This window comes from Sebastes umbrosus, chromosome 8 (assembly GCF_015220745.1).
Source record: "Sebastes umbrosus isolate fSebUmb1 chromosome 8, fSebUmb1.pri, whole genome shotgun sequence".
In the NCBI taxonomy this organism is placed as follows: domain Eukaryota; kingdom Metazoa; phylum Chordata; class Actinopteri; order Perciformes; family Sebastidae; genus Sebastes; species Sebastes umbrosus.
In genome coordinates, this window is record NC_051276.1 from 25,875,909 (window position 1) to 25,894,550 (window position 18,642).

The following is an 18,642-nucleotide window of genomic DNA, read 5'->3' on the forward strand; positions in this document are numbered from 1 at the left end:
TGACCTCAAGATATGTGAATGAAAATGGGTTCTATGGGTACCCACGAGTCTCCCCTTTACAGACATGCCCACTTTATGATAATCACATGCAGTTTGGGGTAAGACATAGTCAAGTCAGTACACCGACACACTGACAGATGTTGTTGCCTGTTGGGCTTCAGTTTGCCATGTTATGATTTGAGCATATTTTTTATGTTAAATGCAGTACCTGTGAGGGTTTCTGGTCAATATTTGTCTTTGTTTTGTGTTGTCAATAATAAAAATATACATATATTTTCATAAAGCAAGCATATTTGTCCACTCCCATGTCGATAAGAGTATTAAATACTTGACAAATCTCCGTTTAAAGTATATTTTGAACAGATTAAAAAATGTGTGATTAATTTGTGATTAATTTGTGATTAATCGCAATTAACTATGGACAATCATGCCATTAATCGCGATTAAATATTTTAATTGATTGACAGCCCTAATAATGTTCATATTGTCTTTAATGAAGAACATCTCACATGTATTGTTATGTGTTTTTCAGGATTCCAACATAAAAATATTCTTAAAATGTATAATCACTGCATAAAATGCAGTACATGCCAAATCTGATCTCTGATTCCTAAACAGTGTGTGCAACACTGTAATCAACGTATATCTCAATGTGTGTGTCATAATTACATATTTCACCTGAGTGTGTGTACGGCAGCAGTGTGTAAGTACAGTATTTCATCACAGTGCATCACAGTGAGCGCAGCAGACAAGACCATCCCACTTCCTGTCTGCGAGGGAAAATCCCTCTGCGACTGTGGTGTATAAAAACCCTGCAAGTCAACACTGGCAGGCAGAACAACAACAGGACAACTAAATACAACATCTAATCTACTGACCTTAACAGGTAAATTGACTTTTCTTGTCATTGTTTTTTGAGTCTTAATCTGGAGCAGATTTTAAATAGAATCTTTGCTTTGCCTACTTTGATAGAACTCAGTGTGGTTTCTTTGACACACTGCTGCCTGTCAGATGAAAATCTGTGTACTGCATCTACAAAACTTCATCTTTTCTAAATAATTATGTTTTTTTAATCTCCATCTCTGTCAATATGACGGCCTTAGTCAGGTGTTCATAGAGTAGTGAGTCAGATGGTAAATAATTATATTAAAGGGTATAGAACAAAACAATAAATGGAACATTTATTTCTATCTTCCTGCAGATTTTTCTTCATTCAGAAAAAAATGGAATCCGAGATGACATGCAACGTGAGCGAGATGTGGAGCCCCAAGATGCCCGAGGGACTGGACTTTGAGATTTCCCATCATCCACTGACAATGAAGCGCGTGGTCAACCTCATCTTCGCCATGGAGAGGTTTAAGGGCGGCCGCTCAGAAACCGTGCAGGGCACTGGATTCAGAGATGAAGACCTGCTCAACATCATGCTGGAGAACCTGGTGGAAGGTAAGCACACAGACAAGACTTTACTTCATGATCTTGTTGGCCTTCAGATACAAAGTTTAGCATTTTCTGTAACTGTAAACCAATCCAACAGATCTACCCACACTATTTTCACTTATTTGCTTGTTTGACTGACATCTCTCACACTTTCCTGTTAGTTTTGTTGCACCTAATAAAGAGGGACATCATACGCTGAGTTTATTTAATGTAACTGTATTTACAGCTTGTTTAAAGGCCTTTTGCCTTTCACTGCTTCATAAACTAAAATCAACATAGTATATCTGCAATGGGGAGATGAAGTTATTGATAAATAGTAGTAAATTACTCAGGAAGTTGCTCAAATTTCTGGCTTTCAACACACTTCTTGTGCAGGAAGAGACAAAGTCTGCTACTTCCTATAATGAAAGTAGATACAAATCACAACATAACTAATGAGATGTGCCTCTTTTTCCCTCAGAGGAAATTGTGTTCGGGTGTGAATCAGCTCCACCAGCTCAGATCACCTGGACGGGCGAGGAACAGTGCAGCATCACCGACGGCGAGAAGAGGAGCTTAGTTCAGGTCCAAAACAGCATGGAGCTCCACGCAGTGATGCTGCAGGGAGGCGGTGGCACCACAAAAGGTAATTTAACTTATTATATGATTTTTTTATGTAAAATCTGAACTAGTAACTATAGCTGTCAAAAGGTAGTGGAATATAAAGTACAATGTTTCCCTTTTAAATGTAGTGGAATAGAAGTATAAAGTAGCAGCATCACTGCACTGGTGTAACAGATGATATTTTTTTACAGATGCACTTAAAGTAGCACCATGACAGAGGGTGACACAGTCTTTCGTAGTTCTTTCATTGAACTCAACCTGTATCCTCTGTTCTCTCCTCAGTTCACCTGAACATGTCGACCTACTTGCACCCTACACCCAGAGTTCTGGGCAGAACTGTGGCTCTGGGCATCCGGGGCACAAATCCAAATCTCTACCTGTGTTGCCGCAAGAATGGTGCCAATCCAACCTTGCATCTGGAGGTAAAACTCATGACTCATTACATGAATCTCACATAAATATTACACACTTTGCAGTACTATTAAAGGGTAACAGTGACCAAGGAAAACATATTAGAACCGTCTGGTCATTTCAATTGTCATCATCTGAAAGAGACGCTGCACTTTCATAGATGGATTTACTTTTGATATGAGCGAGTCATTTTGTGATAGTCTAACCTTCTGACCTTTATCTTTTCAGGCGGTGGAGAACAAAAGTCTGTTGAGTGGATTGGGTGCGAGCATCAGCCCGGACAGCGACATGGTGCGATTTCTCTTCTACAGACAGGACACCGGGGTGAACATCACCACCCTCATGTCTGTCGCCCACCCTGACTGGTTCATCTGCACAGCAGAGCAGGACAACAAGCCGTTGGAAATGTGCATGGAGTCCGCCAACCTCTACCGGACCTTCAACATCCGAGAGGAGGCTTAAGCCCTAACCTTTAAGAAGAAAATTTGATTAGTGAACACTGCACTACCAATGTCTGCTAAAAAGCCTTCTGCAAGTATTGCAGAGTGTCTATTTACTGTATGTACCAAGTACAGAAAGTAAAATTATTCGTGTATTGACATAAGTCAAGCTTCACCAGAAGGTGGTACCATTGTGCTATCAGGTGAGCAACCTGTGTATTTATTGTGCTGAATGACATGACACACTGTTATTGCTTTTATCTATTAATTTATTTATCTATTTATGCACTATTTTAACATATGTATTTATTTTTAAATCTGCTTACTAATAATTATTTAAATCATGTGCAGTGAAATATTTAATAAAGCCTTGTGGAACGTATTTGGATTTGTGTTTTATATTTGTTCACTCAGGGTTTGGTGAATGATAAAGGACTTCATAATAGACATTAGCTGTAGCCCAGTTCTAAAGACAGTTTAGGAGATTTTGAGCTGTAGTACTCTCCTCCAACTACTATTTCCATAGCACACAGAAGATCACTAAAAGCAGCGTTGGTATTTGCCCATAGACCAGAAACCAGTATTCCTTCCTATATGATCCTAACTGGCCTCATGCAGTTTTCTGCATTTCAGTGATAGTGTATTTAATTAAACAAAACAATAGTTAGGAATGTGCAATATATTATGTATATTATTGCAATTAATAAGTATGTATACTATTAGTACAATTTTCATTTAAGGCTACTTTATACTTCTACTCCACTACATTTCAGAGGGAAAGATTGTCCTTATGACTCCACTACATTCATTTGACAGCTGTACTCACTAGGCAGAATGAGATTTTACATACCACATTATATTTATATACAACAGTAGGCTATATAAAGTAATTAAAATGATCCATCTTTACCATGCAACATTAAACATATAATCCAACAATATAATATATATTAATCTGAAATTCATTCTGCATGACTTTTATTTTTGGTACTGTAGTGTATAATCAGCCTTTTTACTGTTATAGTATATATTTTATTTACCACTGTGTAGAAGGCAAAGGCCTCTGCAAAAACATGTGAGAACATGTTCTCTATGTCCTGTGTGAACTACAATGGACCTCTGTCTCTCCTGTTTTTTATGTGTAGACACCTGCATGGGTCTCTGATGGTTCAAGGTTAAGGATTGAAAAAGGCCCTGTCAAAAAGTGTATAAAAAGAGCATGTAGGATGCAGGGTTAGGATTATCCCACTCTGCAGACTGGGTGCCTCATCTCTCGAATAAACAAACAATGACCTCAAGAAAACGGTGTCTTCATCTGCTTATTGAAAAAATATTACAGTACTTTAAATGTATTTTTAAGTCAATACTTTTGTACTTTTACTTAAGTAACAATTTGCAGGACTTTTACTTGAAACAGGGTATTGCAATGGACAGTCAGGACTAGTGATGTGTCGGTCACGAACGATTTGGCTCTTTAAGCCGGCTCTTTTAAGTGAACGATGGGAGCCGGCTCCCGTCCAAAAGCGTTTTTTTTTTTTTTTTTTGTTTTTATCAATACAAGGCAGAATGATAGGACAATTTTCTCTGTGCCACGGGCACTCCATGCACTGACTGTGACTGAATGTTGTGTTAATGACGTCCGTGCGACCTATCAGGTGAAGACAGACAAGGATCATACCATCAAGCAAGGAGTGTATCACAGCTGTTACCCTGCACAATATTCAGTTTTAACAGTTTTCTTCATCTCCTTGTGTTTTTATACCTGGTATATTTGTTTGTACTTTGTACTTTGCACTATCAAACTATCTATCTAAATATCTATCTATCTATCTATCTATCTATCTATCTATCTATCCATCTATCTATCTATCTATCTATCTAATCAAAAATTAAAACTGCGCTAAATGTGGCTGAATTATTAAAAGGCAGAAGGAGTAAAACGAAGAGCCGTTTGGGAGCCGAAAGAGCCGGCTCTTCTTGGTGAGCTGAGCCAAATGATCTGGCTCACTAAAAAGAGCCTAAATTCCCATCACTAGTATTTTTGTTTACATTCTCTTCTCCAATCAGCGCATGAGTTTTACGCATGCGTATTTTTTTTTCTCTTTCAAAATTTCAAGCCGTCCAATCAGAGAAGAGGAGGCAATTTCAAACCCGGATGCGCGAGCGAGTTCAGTTGTTGTGGAGCTAACGTTCATTTAACGTCTAGTACACAAACACAACAACAAAAAGACCTTTATTTTAATAACTAAACTGGTCAAGAGAAGAATACTGAAGTCCGCTAGATATGGAGGAAGAAGAGACCGTATCGATACTTTCCAGAAAAGGTTAGCGAGCTTGTTATATTGCATGAAAAGATAATTAAATGGGTTAAACGTGGGTTAGATAGCAGTTAGCAGAGCGCTAACTACATGTTAGCAACAGCGAGGAAACATGTTAATGTTAAACACTAAAGCTAAACACTGTGGCACTGGTTTGGTAGCATTATATTAGTGTCTAAAAGAAGCTCATTGTGTTTAACGTTAACATAAGTTAGCAGTAACGTTGTAACGTTAAATGTGTGACCAACAAGGATAAACAATAGATAGATAGTTGGATGGATGGATGGATGGATGTGACACACAGTACACCTGAGCTGAATGGACTGACATGCTGTGCAATATGCTGCCTTCCACTGTGTAATTGTATGAAATATATTAATTATTTATTTTTTAAAAATATTTTTATGAGAGTTACAAGTTCTTTAACATGGCCATGGAGCATATATACTGTATATTTGTATTCTGGGGGTATCGTTCCTATGCAGAGGGTAGTTTAGTTTATTTATTGACTACACTGAGGGCGTTTTATATTTTAATAATTTATTTATTTATTGTGTTGAGTTGAATGTGCTACTTATTTTGTACTGTAATTACCTTGTGCCTTTTCTACCTTTTTTCTTTTCTTAAAGCTGACTGTGTAAACTGCTCAGAATTCCAATGTACTTATATATAGGTGCAAATGGCAAATAAAACTCTTGAATCTTGAATAAGTTAAATAAATGCTTGTAGTAGTTGGGTGTTTCGTATGTTGGATCGTGGTTCATTATACGTTGATAGAAAACATATAAACAACGAAACAGACACAAATCTATGGCAAAAAAAAAAGGAACATTTAACATAATGGAAAAAAAAAAGGTTAGTAGGCTTCTCATACAAATAAAGAACAACGGTGAATGTTAGATTTAGTGGTTAGTTATCAGAGAATGTTAAATTAGCTGTATGCAATATGACTGCAAATAAGTTATTTTCTTATCATAGATTAATCTGCCCATTAATTTCTTTATTAATCGTTTGGCCTAAAAACTGTCAAACATTGAAAAACATGTCTAAAAGTCAGAGATATACATTATTATTATTATTATTTGTATCATATTAGACAGAAAAGCAGCAAAGGTTCACATTTCAGAAGCTGACACCAGTGAAATTTTTAGTTGAATAATTGTTTAAACGATTAATCAATTTAAAGAATTGTTGCAGACTAATTGTCTGCTGATCAACTAATCAATTAATTAACTAATCATCAAAGCTCTAGTACGCAGCCCCTTTTCCAAATGAAGGAGTATACATGTATCACCAACCTGCAGCCAGATGGCAGCAAGGCATCAGCTAGAGATCTTATTCAGGATGGTTGGTGAAAGTTAAGTGCAGCTGTTACAGTTGGATGAAAACAAAAATCATCTTCTCTGTTCGGTTCATCACAGTTCAGCAGACAATTGATTTAGAGAAGCTTTATTTGCTTTTCCTGTCTGCTGCGTCCAATAAGGGACTGCTGAACTGCAGTTCAAGTGTTGGCTGTAATAAACATACTGTATCTGTAAACGATGTGAATGTTTGTTTAGTTAGTAAGTTAACCTAAAGAGAGGTTCCAAACATTTTAATGTAGTAGAGTTCTGCATCTACACTGAATATGTATGCAGACACATTTATCAAGTCCTACAGTATGTGGCTGGATATTAGGCCTAAGTTATTTTATTTCAAACACTAATCATAAATCATTAATATGGAATTGAGTACAATGGAGAGTGACCAGTGCTGAATTCCTGTCTTGTTACTGTTGCAGAGTTGCGTAAGCAGAAGTTGATGGAATACTTGGCAGGAAAAGGAAAGCTGAAACAGCCCAACCCTAAGTAAGAAAAACAAGTGCATGAAAACTCACAAACAATGTGTTCAATCAAAAATGTGTATATTACGATATCTAGGATAAATTAATTAACTCAATTTGACTCCTCAGGGCATACCTCCGTGAAGGCTGTCAGATTAAGAAACCTGTGGCTTCTACACAGAAGGTGGGTGTGTCTTTTAAACAGTTGTGTGTTTATGTGTTTGAATGAGACTGTATATTAATACCAGAACTCACAACAGTTAGATTTATCACGCCAAAGAATCAGAATTCCAAAATCCAGACCCTTATTTACACAGTTAAGGGAGTAAAAAAACAAGAGAATTTTAAAAGAATGATATCAGCATGTTTTCATTTTTGTCTCACTCATATTTTTCCTGTTTATGTTTTTATAGGTTGTTATGGGGAAAGAGAACAAGGCGCCAGCTGACAGATTCAGATATGAACACACAAAAATTCCAACTCTGGCTGCTCAATCCACAAAACACCCTGCTGCCAGAGGAGCATTTGGTGTCACAAACAAAGTGAATGTAAAAGCCAGCATCCTGACTGGACGGCCGAATAGTACCAATTGTTCATCTGCAACTAGTGGCCCGGCAAAGCCAAAACTTAATCACAACCCTGTGCTGGCAGGAACGTACACTGTTTTGCCCTCCAAATCCAACCCGGATGCAGCCAGCCATCTCAAAAGGCAGCCAAACACAAGAATACCATCTTCTGGCAGAGCCTCTTCAAATGCAGCTCGTACAGCTGTAACAAAGTCAAACAGCAGATTCAGCAGTAGCTCCAATGTTACCCGGACATGTCCAATGAAGACAGTCAGTGTCAGGATGAGTCTCGGCCCCATGGTCAAAACAAAAACAGGACTCATTCCTGCTTTGATCCAGCCAAGAAACAGTCAAAGTCAAAACTTAACACACACCTCTGCCGCCGCAGCTGATTCCACCACCACCACTACTTCTGTAGCTAACAAGGTGCGATCCAGCACATCGTCATCCGTTTCTGTTTCCCAGAGGTCTGCCATGGCTCCGAGGAAAACTTTACCTACCACCGCTCTAAACAACCATGAGAGAACAAGAGCTGGGATTAAAGTTCAAAATCAGAACAAGTCCAACTCTAAACCACTTTTGGGTAAACATTCACAGCCATCTTGTAAGACTCAACTATCAAGTGGACTGAAATCGACGTCCACCTCCTCCAAGTGCACAGCAGCACCTATTAAGCCAGAGGGTAGAGTAGGGACAGCTGGTCAGCCCACAAACAGGTCCACAAAGCAGAGATCTGTGGGGAAAGGGCAGAAAAATGGCCAAACATACAAAGTGGCCTCCCGAACATCCTCGGGGCCGGCGAGCAGGTGCAATTCCAGAGCGGTCAGCGGGGTTATGCAAGCTGCTGAGCTGGGAGGGAAAACTAAGACAGATGGCAAAAAGGGACACAGTTCAGCAAATGCCCCTCCACCACAAACGGGTGTAAAAAGAATAAGCGCTCCAGTGATGTCCCAGACGGTGCCACGGCCTGGCAGGACCATCAGCTATACCGGTCAGGCCACACACACAAAGACACCAAAGGTCCCAGTCAAGGTCGTTCCTCAGACTGAGGGGAAGAAGCTGACTGCTGCCCAAGAGGAAAGAATGTAAGTAGAAGAGTGTAACTATCGGTAAATGTATAGCATGAAACCGATATGACACCACTGAATCATTACATGTCAAGCATCCACTGTAGTTGGCTGTTGGTTCGAGTTTGTTTGGCTTGCGGCTTTAGCACTTGCTTGATGAAGAATAGCTGCAGTACCTCCGATCTTTCTGTATGTGACTCAAAAGGAAAGTTTCCTTTAGGGCTGGGCGATAATTCAATTTGATTTCAACTCAATCATATGTCAATGATATGATGTTATCATGCTGTACAAATTTCTGTTATCAAAATTAATGATTCTGAGCAAGCGATAATTAGAATTTGCGCATATACTTGTCACATTGTATTTGGGTTGTGTTTGGTAACTGGTGAGGATCTCAGCCACTTTGATAGGGTATTCTTTTATTGATGCATTTTGCTTATACAATATATAAGACTGGGTATTGTTTGACTTTTCGCTTCCAATATGATACCTGCGTTTTGGTAATGATACCAAAACAGTTGTTTTTTTTCTTGAGTTTGAGGGATATAAAATTTGAGGAAGTTTTTTTTGTCATTTAAAAAAATAAACCAAGCAAAATAACACGTGACCACACAAGAATGAATTAAAATAGATGTGTATGATTTGGAGCAAGAAATATCGAATCAAAGAATAAGATAAGGAATCTGGCCAAGCATTTAATGCCAAGTTTCGGTGGTTGACCGTTTTTGATAAGACAAAGGGTGAAGGCTGACAGTAAAATAGTTGCCGACAACATTCTCAAACGAGTTCAACGGTTTAAATAAACAGGATACTGTGTCTGATTACATCTCTGGGCATGTACAGACTAGGCTTACTTGGTTCAAAACCCGTCTGGTTCATAGTAATCGCATCCGTGTGGGTGGACAGGAACTGTTTTTTAGCATCGCTGAAAATCGCTATGCAGCCCTGGGAAAATCGAAATTTCAGATTGTGAAACGGTATGGGAAAATACTTATATTAGAGACGTGCCAATCAATTTGTGTCCCCACCCAATCTGAGCTAATGATGATTCAGATTTTATTGATGGTGATAAAGATACACACACATTACCCTGTTCTACGGATCCTGTGGATCAGCATGAACAGGGCACTCAAAAATATGAATGATCCACATCAGTATGCAAAATACTCAGTGTGTTTAAAATACTCAAATCCCGTTTCACACCTCTATATGTTATTTTGTTTGTTAAAGGGACTATTTGTAACTTTCAGAAATGCTTGTCAACAGTGACACCTGTGGCCGTTAAGTCAATGAAAGTCAGCGTCGGGCTCGCGCTTGCTCGCTCTAAAAAGACATGAACGAGCATCGCTCAAAACAATGAGGCGACACACGTCAGCTAAAACCACAATATCACTCTATATTTCACCTGCTTGGCAGTAATGTTAGCTGACCAGACGAAGGTCTCCATGAATCACTGCTGACTTTTCCTGCCTCACCCTCCGGGGCTCCGCAGCGGGGCTGAAGCAGGAAGAGAAACGTTATCGCCTCCCGACAGCGCCCGGAGGGAGACACCGGCACCCAGTCGGAGACGATAACGTTTCTCGCTGCGGAGCCCCGTCACTTCACAAGACACGGGAAACCTCTGTTGGTCTGGAGGAGCTGCAGCATTTATTTCTGCACAAACGTCCACTGTACATTCACTAGATATTCTCAGAGCTAAACTAACTCTCCTGCAGTGTGTAGTGTGCGCGCATGCTCGTCTAGAGGTGGAGCGAGACAGCGAGAACGCGCGCGCTGTCTGAGTGAAGGCAAGCAGGCAGCGGAGCAAAGACTCGGCCACACGCGAGCGTGCATATGCGAGCGCGACCCGGTAAATTTATACGCTTAAAAAGTTACAAAAAGTCCATTTAAATAAACAGTTAGATACAAGATAAATGCATACTCAGAGGTCTGAAGTGCCATCAAAATGTGCGCTCTTTGAGTAAACAAGGAGATGATTTTCCTAAAAGGTTTGTCAACCTCAGTTTGTCCTAGGACCTCATTCCACTTCCTCCACCCTTGTTTCCAGTGTCTCTGCTGTGCTGTCCAATAAAGTCAAAAATAAAGAAAGTAAAATAAAATATTGACTTTTAACTGTACCCTCTGCTCTTATTGTTTGGTGTTTAGGAGAAAACTACAGGAATGGCGGGAAGCCAAGGGCATTTCCTACAAGCGTCCCCCAATGCCGGTAAAAGCTCACGTCAGGCGCACTATGGCCGTGCCCCAACCTTTCTGGGACACCATGAATGAGGAAGACGAGGCCCACTCCCTGATCAGTGCTGTGGACCGATCCCTGGCAGACTGCATCAAATTGCTTGGCGAGGTAGTGTGGAGTGAGGAATTTCTTAGTCTTTGTTTTTTTTTATTGCCTTTTTATTCTTTAGAAAAGTTATTGTGATCTCCCACAGGATATTACATCTCACTGGAAGTTATGTGGTGGTTGGAGCATGCGTGGCCGTTGTTTGATGGACTCTGAATAATTGGAAAGTAAATGAAAAGAAATGAAATCATTTCAGGCAGGGGTGTACTCTAAAAGAACTAGTTTGTCCGACCACGTTGGAAGGCTATAGGCCCTTTTCACAGCAGCCATTTTTACATGTAATTGCAGGGTAAACACAGGTGTAATTGATCATATTAATTATGGTCCTGTTATATTTAGTGTTGCGTCCAGTGAGCCAGCGTGTACAATACCAGGGCCTTAGCCCGCCTAAACGGAACAGGGACACAATTAATGTTATTAATTACACCTGTGTTTACCCTGCTGTGAAAAGGGCCTGTAGTGTTTAGACCTGAGGGGCTGAGATGTGCTAATTGTTTAAATAATATGCACACAGTCTCTCCTGGAAGGCATTCACAGTGTTGCGCTTGTTTGTGTAAATAATGAAAGAAAAGATATCTTCTGGGAAAAGTTCAGACCCTGTTTACTTAATTTTTTCTGTACACCTGGCTGATGAAGTGTGCTTGAAGTGAGCGTAATTGTCAGATTGTCAGTTTTGCCGCCCCCTTCAATTACGATGTTGGAGGGATGGGAGTGGGATGGGGTGTCAAACACTGTTTGACCACACAGCAAGCACTTAGTTGGGCCATACTGATGGCCTTTCTTTCACTGTATGAGTTTGATGTGAGCCTGCCTCGCACCCACAGGGTTGCCCTCCAGACCAGGTGAAGGAGGTTCTCTCACGGCTGCCAGCAGTGTCCAAGAAGTTTGCCAAATACTGGATCTGCCAGGCCCGCCTGATGGAACAAGAGGGCAACCGGGATGTCCTGCCCATGTTTGAAGAGGCTGTTGGTGTTGTGTTGGAGGTAAGCCATCCATGATATTCAAACTTTAGAAGTACAAAGAAAATAATTTGAAGAAAATGTACTTTGTTCTGTAAGGTTTGGCAATATGACCGTATATACCAACAGACTGATGGACATTTGTCAACCACTGGTAAATCACCACAGCTGATATATCAGCTGATATCAACTTATCACAGATGCAGTATTTTTTTTGTGTGTGTTTGCCAGTTGATAAGTAAAAAAGAAATTTCAGTACAGAAATGCCAAAGATATACTTATATAATTTTATGTAATGTAATTTAGAAACGGTGACGCCATTACACAGTTTGCCCTCTGGAGAGTACTGACAAGTTTATCTTTCAACTGGAAAATGTCCCGCTCAGTACATACTATGTATATTACATTAGAGGACTTTATTCATATCGCCAGCCTCTAGTCAGTATATGAAGATTGTAATATTTAAAAATATTATTTTGGCCAGTATTATCAAGTACAAAATTTTCATATCAGCACTTAATTAAACCGCTGGTAATACACAAATTCTGACCTTTGTTATTGAAGCATTTGCTTTGTAATCATACGTGACAGAATCCAACAAAACATCCAGTGTAGTGACCCTATAATTATTGAGCAGCTTAAGCACCAATATTAGCATTTTGACCTCTCAGTGCCCGACAGCTCAGTCCTCATAATCAGTCACAGGCCAGGGCAGCAGGAAATTTGGTTGTGCAAACTGCCATTCAGCTCTGATAGCTGACTAGGTTTCGGTTTCAGCCAGAGAGAAAAAACAAAACTTATCTCAGCTGACCTTTTGCTGTCTATTAATGTTAGAGCTTCCAGGTAAACATGGCTACTACAGCTGACAACAGTAATACAGAATCATACATCGGAAAGTAATAGTGTTATAGACATGCTGTCACAACATGTATGAGTAATGTATGGAAATAAAGTAAAAGTATCCCGCCGTCGCCCAATGTCAGCTGGGATCGGCTACAGACCCCCCGCGACCCTGGACAGGATAAACAGTTACAGATAATGGCTGGATGGATGAATAAAGTAAAAGTACAAAAAAAATTTTTTGATGTAATATATGTGAAATCTTTTTTCAGGGGAGATTTTATCTCATGATCTCAGGTGACTTCTCTCAGTGCGGGTGGTCTCCTGATAGTCCTCCTGTTGTGTCTAGCAATAAGAGAGCTGTTTAACCATTACGTTTGCACTCACCATTTACTTATTCCTGACAGCTTGATTTGTTGGTATGTGATCAGAATCAACGGTTTATCTTGTTTTGTAGTCTAAAATTAAGAATTCTTTCTCTGTGATCCTGTTAAGTTTCTGTGCTTCCATTTTATTGTAGCCAGTGGACGAGCTGCGGACTGTGGTGTTTGAGATTCTGAAGAAAAAAGACGAGATCCAAGGTAGTTTAGCCTGCATGCCTTGTTTGTAACCACTGTGGTTTAACACCATTAAGATTACTCATAGCATGAACTAACTGTTGCAGTGCTTACATCGCACACATTTCAACCAGTAGTTAACATGGCCTCATTGTTTTTTCCTTATGCTGTATGCAGCTGATTGTCATTGTCCTGTACATGTCATAAATTATGCTACTTTTGTCTTGAATGTTTTCACTTTAAAGTCCCCTACGTAGGCATGGTAGCTGTAGTTTAACAGTACAGCCCAGGTGCATGAATTTTAAGCGCACAGTCAAACACGCAAACAATTACCACAGAATTTACAATAGTGTGGAATTCAGCCAAAGCTTCCTCAATTTAATTTCCTTCTGCAGACTATTCCAAGTGGCTGGAGCAGGAAACATCTCTGTCTGAGGATTAGGGATAATGCACTCCCCTTACAGTTGCCCAATTGATATCAATTAGTGTAGACGTAGATATTATAAACAATATAATTAAGCACCACAAACTACATCTTAAAAATCAGACCATAAAATTGAATCAGCACCTCAACAGATTTAACAAAAATCATTATAACCTTCCTGAATGTAGGATTTATAGCAGGACTGTTGTTTAGTCCATCCATCCATCCATCTGCAACCGCTTATCCCGTTAGGGGTCGCGGGGGGGCTGGAGCCGATCCCAGCCGACATTGGGCGAAGGCAGGGTACACCCTGGACAGGTCGCCAGTCCATCGCAGCCCTCTAGCTGTGAGGCGCCAGTGCTAACCACTGCACCACCGTGCAGCCCCTGTTGTTTAGTCATTAGTTTAAATAAATAAATAAATAAAATCAACTGGCAACTGAGTGTATATATAACATTTAATGTACTGTAGACTTGACTTGCTGTGTGTGTGCTGTTTTTAAATTCTCAATGGAGGGTTTTAACTTGTTTTGGTTTTATGGCCTGCAGTTTTACTGTTTTGGTTCACTCTCACTGCTCTCGTCAGTGTAGTTTTCAGTGAAAAGCTCTAAAAAAACGGTGTACGCTACTTGCCTAACACCAAACCGCAGACCGACACAGTTAGAGACTAGCTGGTGAACATAGTGGACCGTTTATCAGCTAAAGGGCCAGATATTTTTCGCAGGAGTTGGAGACCAAAACAAAGTTAAAACGAGTGAATATTTGTCAGGTGGACACAAACACGATACACACAAATTAATGCTAATGTTGCTCCGTATCTGCTCGATGTATAAATAAGCCACTGTTTGCTAACACAATTATCACCTTATTAGATCATAATTTGTCAATGTTTACAGCTTGTTGGCCAAACAAAGTCAATTAATGTAGCTTTAAGGTTGACTTGATTTTGTAATTCCAACAGTGAAATCTAAATAAAATTCTAACATGTACAAATGATGAAGGTTTTTAAATACTTTAACTCAGATTTTCCTGTTTTCGTCAGCATCCGCAGAATATGAGAAAAAGGAGGACCAAATTTCAACAGCTGAAAGCACTCCCGAGAGTATCAACAACCCAATGATGACTCCTAACCCTGTCAGAGCTCTCATCTGGGGAGAGAAAGGAAACTCTTCTGTAGTCAAGTACAAGATTACAGCAACTCCTGGGTATGTTTGAGTCATTATAACAACTTCCAGCAACTACATGTTTAACGTTTTTTCATGCTGGTAACATTAGTTACATGTATTTTTTTTTTATTAAAGATCATTTGCATGGTTGAGGTGACGAATTTTACTCTTTAAATAATAATGCAGACTGTCCCCAGATTAAAAAGACACAAACGAATACCTTCCCATTTTGTCTCCGTTCCATAAACTATTGCTTCACCAGACTGTTTCCCTTAACCATATTTGGAGATGTTTTTTAACATCTCCAATGACAGAAGCAGTATTAAAAACTAAACGGAACCATCTGCAGAGACAGTTTAATGTCACGAGCAGGAAAAACAGGAAAGCCGTGACCAAACCAACCCAGAGCTTGGCACAAAAACCCAATAGGAAGTTGAGCGGTTTCGAGCGCAGAGGGCCGTGGAGACATTCATAACCTGGATCTTTGGAAGCGGTGACTTATGGAGTAGAATAATGTGCAGAGAGCAGGATGTTGCCTCCCTTCTAGGCCCTTCTCGGTATCTCTAAGTTTTGTTTCTTGGTCAATCCTCCCATGCATTTTCCCATAGCTTTCGCTTATTAAAAACAATACCCATGTCTACCAACACCCTTCTAATTTCTGAAGCCTCCTTTGTTAGCTGCACGCACCTGTCCTTTCTTATCTCTTGTGGGACCAAGAAGATATAAACTTCTCTGCCACAGAGAGACAAGTTCTAATAATTCATACCGGCAAAACAAGAGTGTATCACAGCCACAGAAATCACCCCGTCCTGTTGGTTGACATTCACATACACAGAGTAATAGCACAGGTCAGTGCTCTAACACCGTATATAGATATTATAGAATACAAGCAGTGAAAACAAAAACCAAGTGGAAATGAGGATATTATTTCATGCTGGAACTACTTAATACTTATAGTATTATGGTTATGCATTATGACAGAAAATATATCCCACAAAATCATCAGCATGATGTAATTAGCTAAAATAATACAGAGTAGTAGCTGGCACGAATTTCAACTTTTGCAATGGCTGGATCAGATAAACGGCAGGCAGCGAGGGACAGAAAGAGAAGTCGTTCAAAGTCGAGGTTGAATATTTTGCCTGATGTCTTCACACATCTGGAAGAAGAAAAGAGATTCAAGCATGAGAGTTTGCGATGCTCCTTTTGGAAAGGTAATGTACTAGTTCATAATCTATTAATCTATAAAATCTGTCAAGATGAAATACCATTATCTTGTGTTAAAATCGAAGGAGTCTCTGTTTATCTGTATGTCCTTTTGATTTTCTCAACAACTTCACACTTGGCGAGGACGCAAGGAAGTGCAGTGTCGAGTGCGAGCTCTTGAGATCTATTTATTATTAGTGCGTTATTTACAAACTGTGTAGTGTATTGAGAGGGGACCCCTATTACATCGCCGAATGACATGCTGGGTACAGCTGGCTAAGGAAGCGCAGTGTCGAGTGTGAAGTTGTTTGGATGAGCGGTTCTCAAGAAAGCTGAAAGCAGCAAATGTTCTGAACAGGCACGTTTTAACGAGCACTGCACTAGTTGCTTCTGATGTTTGTTTGCAGATACAGTATATAGCGTGTTTGGATAAAGTTGTTAGTGTGGTCTGCGAAGACATGTTGCCTTGACTGACAACAAAAAAATGCCAAATAAACTCACAAAAAAAGGTGGTGTGTAGGATTTGGCATCTTGTGGTGTGGTTGCAGATTACAACCAGCTGTGTACACCTCCCCTCACTCCTCCCTTTCCAAGACTGTGGTAACGCGAGCTGCAGAGTGCAAAACAGTGGCAACACTGTTCGATTCACTCAGAGACCACTCGTACCATAATAACACTACTTTAAGAACAACGTGTATCAGATGGCGGCTGGTGGTACCACGGTTTTGCACTCAGCGGCTCACGTTACCACAGTTTGAGAAGCGTGTCGGAGAACTACGGTGGCCTTCAGGTAACGTAAAAACTGTGAAAGGCTCTCTCTAGAGCCAGTGTTTGGTTTGTCTGTTCTGGGCTACTGTAGAAACATGGCAGAGCAACATGGTGGTCTCCGTGAAAAGGACCCGCTCCCTATGTAGATATGAACACGAATGAAATGAGCATGATAATCCAGTTCTGCCAATAGATTCCCCGAAATGTTGCACATTGTTCCTTTAAGTCCTGTAATTCTGTAATTGTCTGTCTACAAATTGGACATATGCTGCAGGTTGTTGTGTTATTAGAAAATAGGTAGTCACATGTCTACAGCATTTTATGAGTGCAGTAATCAGATGCTTCTGTCTGGTAGTACCAATGCATATGTTCAGTGAGCTCCCTAATCCTGACAGTCTGTGGTAGATTGGTGAGAGTCGAGTAAACATGTAATTTTCACTTCCTTCCAAACATGACACATGAAACATTCCTTTCCTGAAAGGGAGAGCCAGACATGTTTCATCTTGCTTCTGTCTCTCTCACAGAAATTTGTCTACTTAATTAAAACAGATATTTTTTGTTTAACAAGAGGAAAGAAACAATAGGCACAGTCACAAGAGTGAGTGAGTGATCTGCAGACTCTGGGAACGAGAAAAGATGATACTGAGCTGGCTGTACTCACAATAAAGTCACTATTGTTTCTTGCAGGCTGGATAAAGTTGAAAATTCGGATTTTATTCTTTCCCTTTCTCAGTGGCCCTCCAAGCCAACAGAAGGAACCCGTGCGGGTCAACGGCCAGGAGGTGCGCTTCTTCACTCCAGTTCGACGCTCAGTGCGAATCGAGAGATCCTCACTCCGATACCCCACGTCCCTCCAGGACCACGATCTCTGCGTGGCCTCCTACAATGACCTGATCTCCGAGGAAGATGACGAGAGAAGTGAAAAGCAGAAGGGCGTGGAAACCAGCCCGTCTGCTAACAACACGCCGATGTACATCTACAGACAGAATGAAGCACTTAATGACAAAGTGTTCGTCCAGCTAGTCTACGATGAAGGCGTTTAGCCTGAGGTGCTTACTTCATCTCCACCAGTTTGTAGTTGAGACAAAATTCAGATATTCAGCATTTGTCACTGTTTACATGGCAGCGAGAAAAAAAGCTAAATGTATGTGCATACTTCGTTGTTGTCAGATCTCACCCTTTCACTGAAAAGAAGGTGAATTTTATCCTTGTAAAGATAGAACCTGACATTTTAGGCAATGAACTGTTTTTTATAAAGTAAGGCATTCCTCACACTTGCTTATGAAGAAGTTATTGGGTTTTTCATTTGGTCCCTGTAGTATTTTATTCCTTCAAATAATGTGGTGTACATAGTAATGTAAAATAAATGGTTGGTTGTTTTTTTTTTAAAACCTATATACCTTGTGCTTTATTAATCCTTATCTGACCTGTGGATTCCCCTACACAACAGCTAGTATCACAGACAACCAAACTCTTTGAAAACCAGAGCCAGAATCAATTGTTTTTTGTTTTTAAGTTGTCAGGCTTGCCTTATGCCTTTTAAAGGGAGAGTGTGTAGGATTTAGTGGCATCTAGTGGTGTGGTTGCAGACTGCAACCAACTCAGAACCCCTCCGTTCACTCTGGTAACGTGAGCCACCGAGTGAAAAACCATAGTAACGCTGTTCGCCTCGCTCTGAGGCTATAAAATGTGTCTTGCATTCCTTCTGAACACACAGTAAG

General features: G+C 40.2%; 2 protein-coding genes across 6 annotated transcripts; both read left to right on the top strand.

Annotated features, from left to right (window-relative positions):
* Positions 1-516: 516 nt before the first annotated feature.
* On the top strand, positions 517-3,267 carry LOC119492431 (interleukin-1 beta-like). The gene is made up of 5 exons (XM_037776882.1): positions 517-886; positions 1,202-1,443; positions 1,898-2,062; positions 2,323-2,462; positions 2,680-3,267. Exons 2-5 carry the CDS (start codon positions 1,224-1,226, stop codon positions 2,911-2,913), a joined length of 759 nt encoding a protein of 252 aa, XP_037632810.1. The 5' UTR covers positions 517-886; positions 1,202-1,223; the 3' UTR covers positions 2,914-3,267.
* Positions 3,268-5,019: 1,752 nt separating this feature from the next.
* ckap2l (cytoskeleton associated protein 2-like) lies at positions 5,020-18,312 on the top strand. 5 transcript variants are annotated; one of them, XM_037776864.1, is made up of 9 exons: positions 5,020-5,215; positions 6,990-7,056; positions 7,161-7,215; positions 7,445-8,682; positions 10,810-11,005; positions 11,827-11,985; positions 13,322-13,382; positions 14,824-14,986; positions 17,655-18,312. In XM_037776864.1, exons 1-9 carry the CDS (start codon positions 5,176-5,178, stop codon positions 17,962-17,964), a joined length of 2,289 nt encoding a protein of 762 aa, XP_037632792.1. In that variant the 5' UTR covers positions 5,020-5,175; the 3' UTR covers positions 17,965-18,312. The 5 variants fall into 5 exon arrangements, 4 of the variants coding, with proteins under 4 accessions (XP_037632792.1, XP_037632795.1, XP_037632794.1 ...); XM_037776867.1 differs by lacking the exon at positions 17,655-18,312 and adding an exon at positions 15,262-16,161; XM_037776866.1 differs by lacking the exon at positions 17,655-18,312 and adding an exon at positions 15,210-15,349.
* Positions 18,313-18,642: the final 330 nt, after the last annotated feature.

What these genes read in the sequence shown, in the direction of transcription:
- LOC119492431 (XM_037776882.1), top strand. Translation starts at nt 1,224, where the DNA reads ATGGAATCCGAGATGACATGCAACGTGAGCGAGATGTGGAGCCCCAAG. An exon ending in AGGCGGTGGCACCACAAAAG is followed by an intron (nt 2,063 to 2,322) that starts GTAATTTAACTT and finishes TTCTCTCCTCAG; the next exon opens with TTCACCTGAACATGTCGACC. An exon ending in ATCCAACCTTGCATCTGGAG is followed by an intron (nt 2,463 to 2,679) that starts GTAAAACTCATG and finishes TTATCTTTTCAG; the next exon opens with GCGGTGGAGAACAAAAGTCT.
- ckap2l (XM_037776864.1), top strand. Translation starts at nt 5,176, where the DNA reads ATGGAGGAAGAAGAGACCGTATCGATACTTTCCAGAAAAG. An exon ending in ATCGATACTTTCCAGAAAAG is followed by an intron (nt 5,216 to 6,989) that starts GTTAGCGAGCTT and finishes TTACTGTTGCAG; the next exon opens with AGTTGCGTAAGCAGAAGTTG. An exon ending in GAAAAAAGACGAGATCCAAG is followed by an intron (nt 13,383 to 14,823) that starts GTAGTTTAGCCT and finishes TGTTTTCGTCAG; the next exon opens with CATCCGCAGAATATGAGAAA.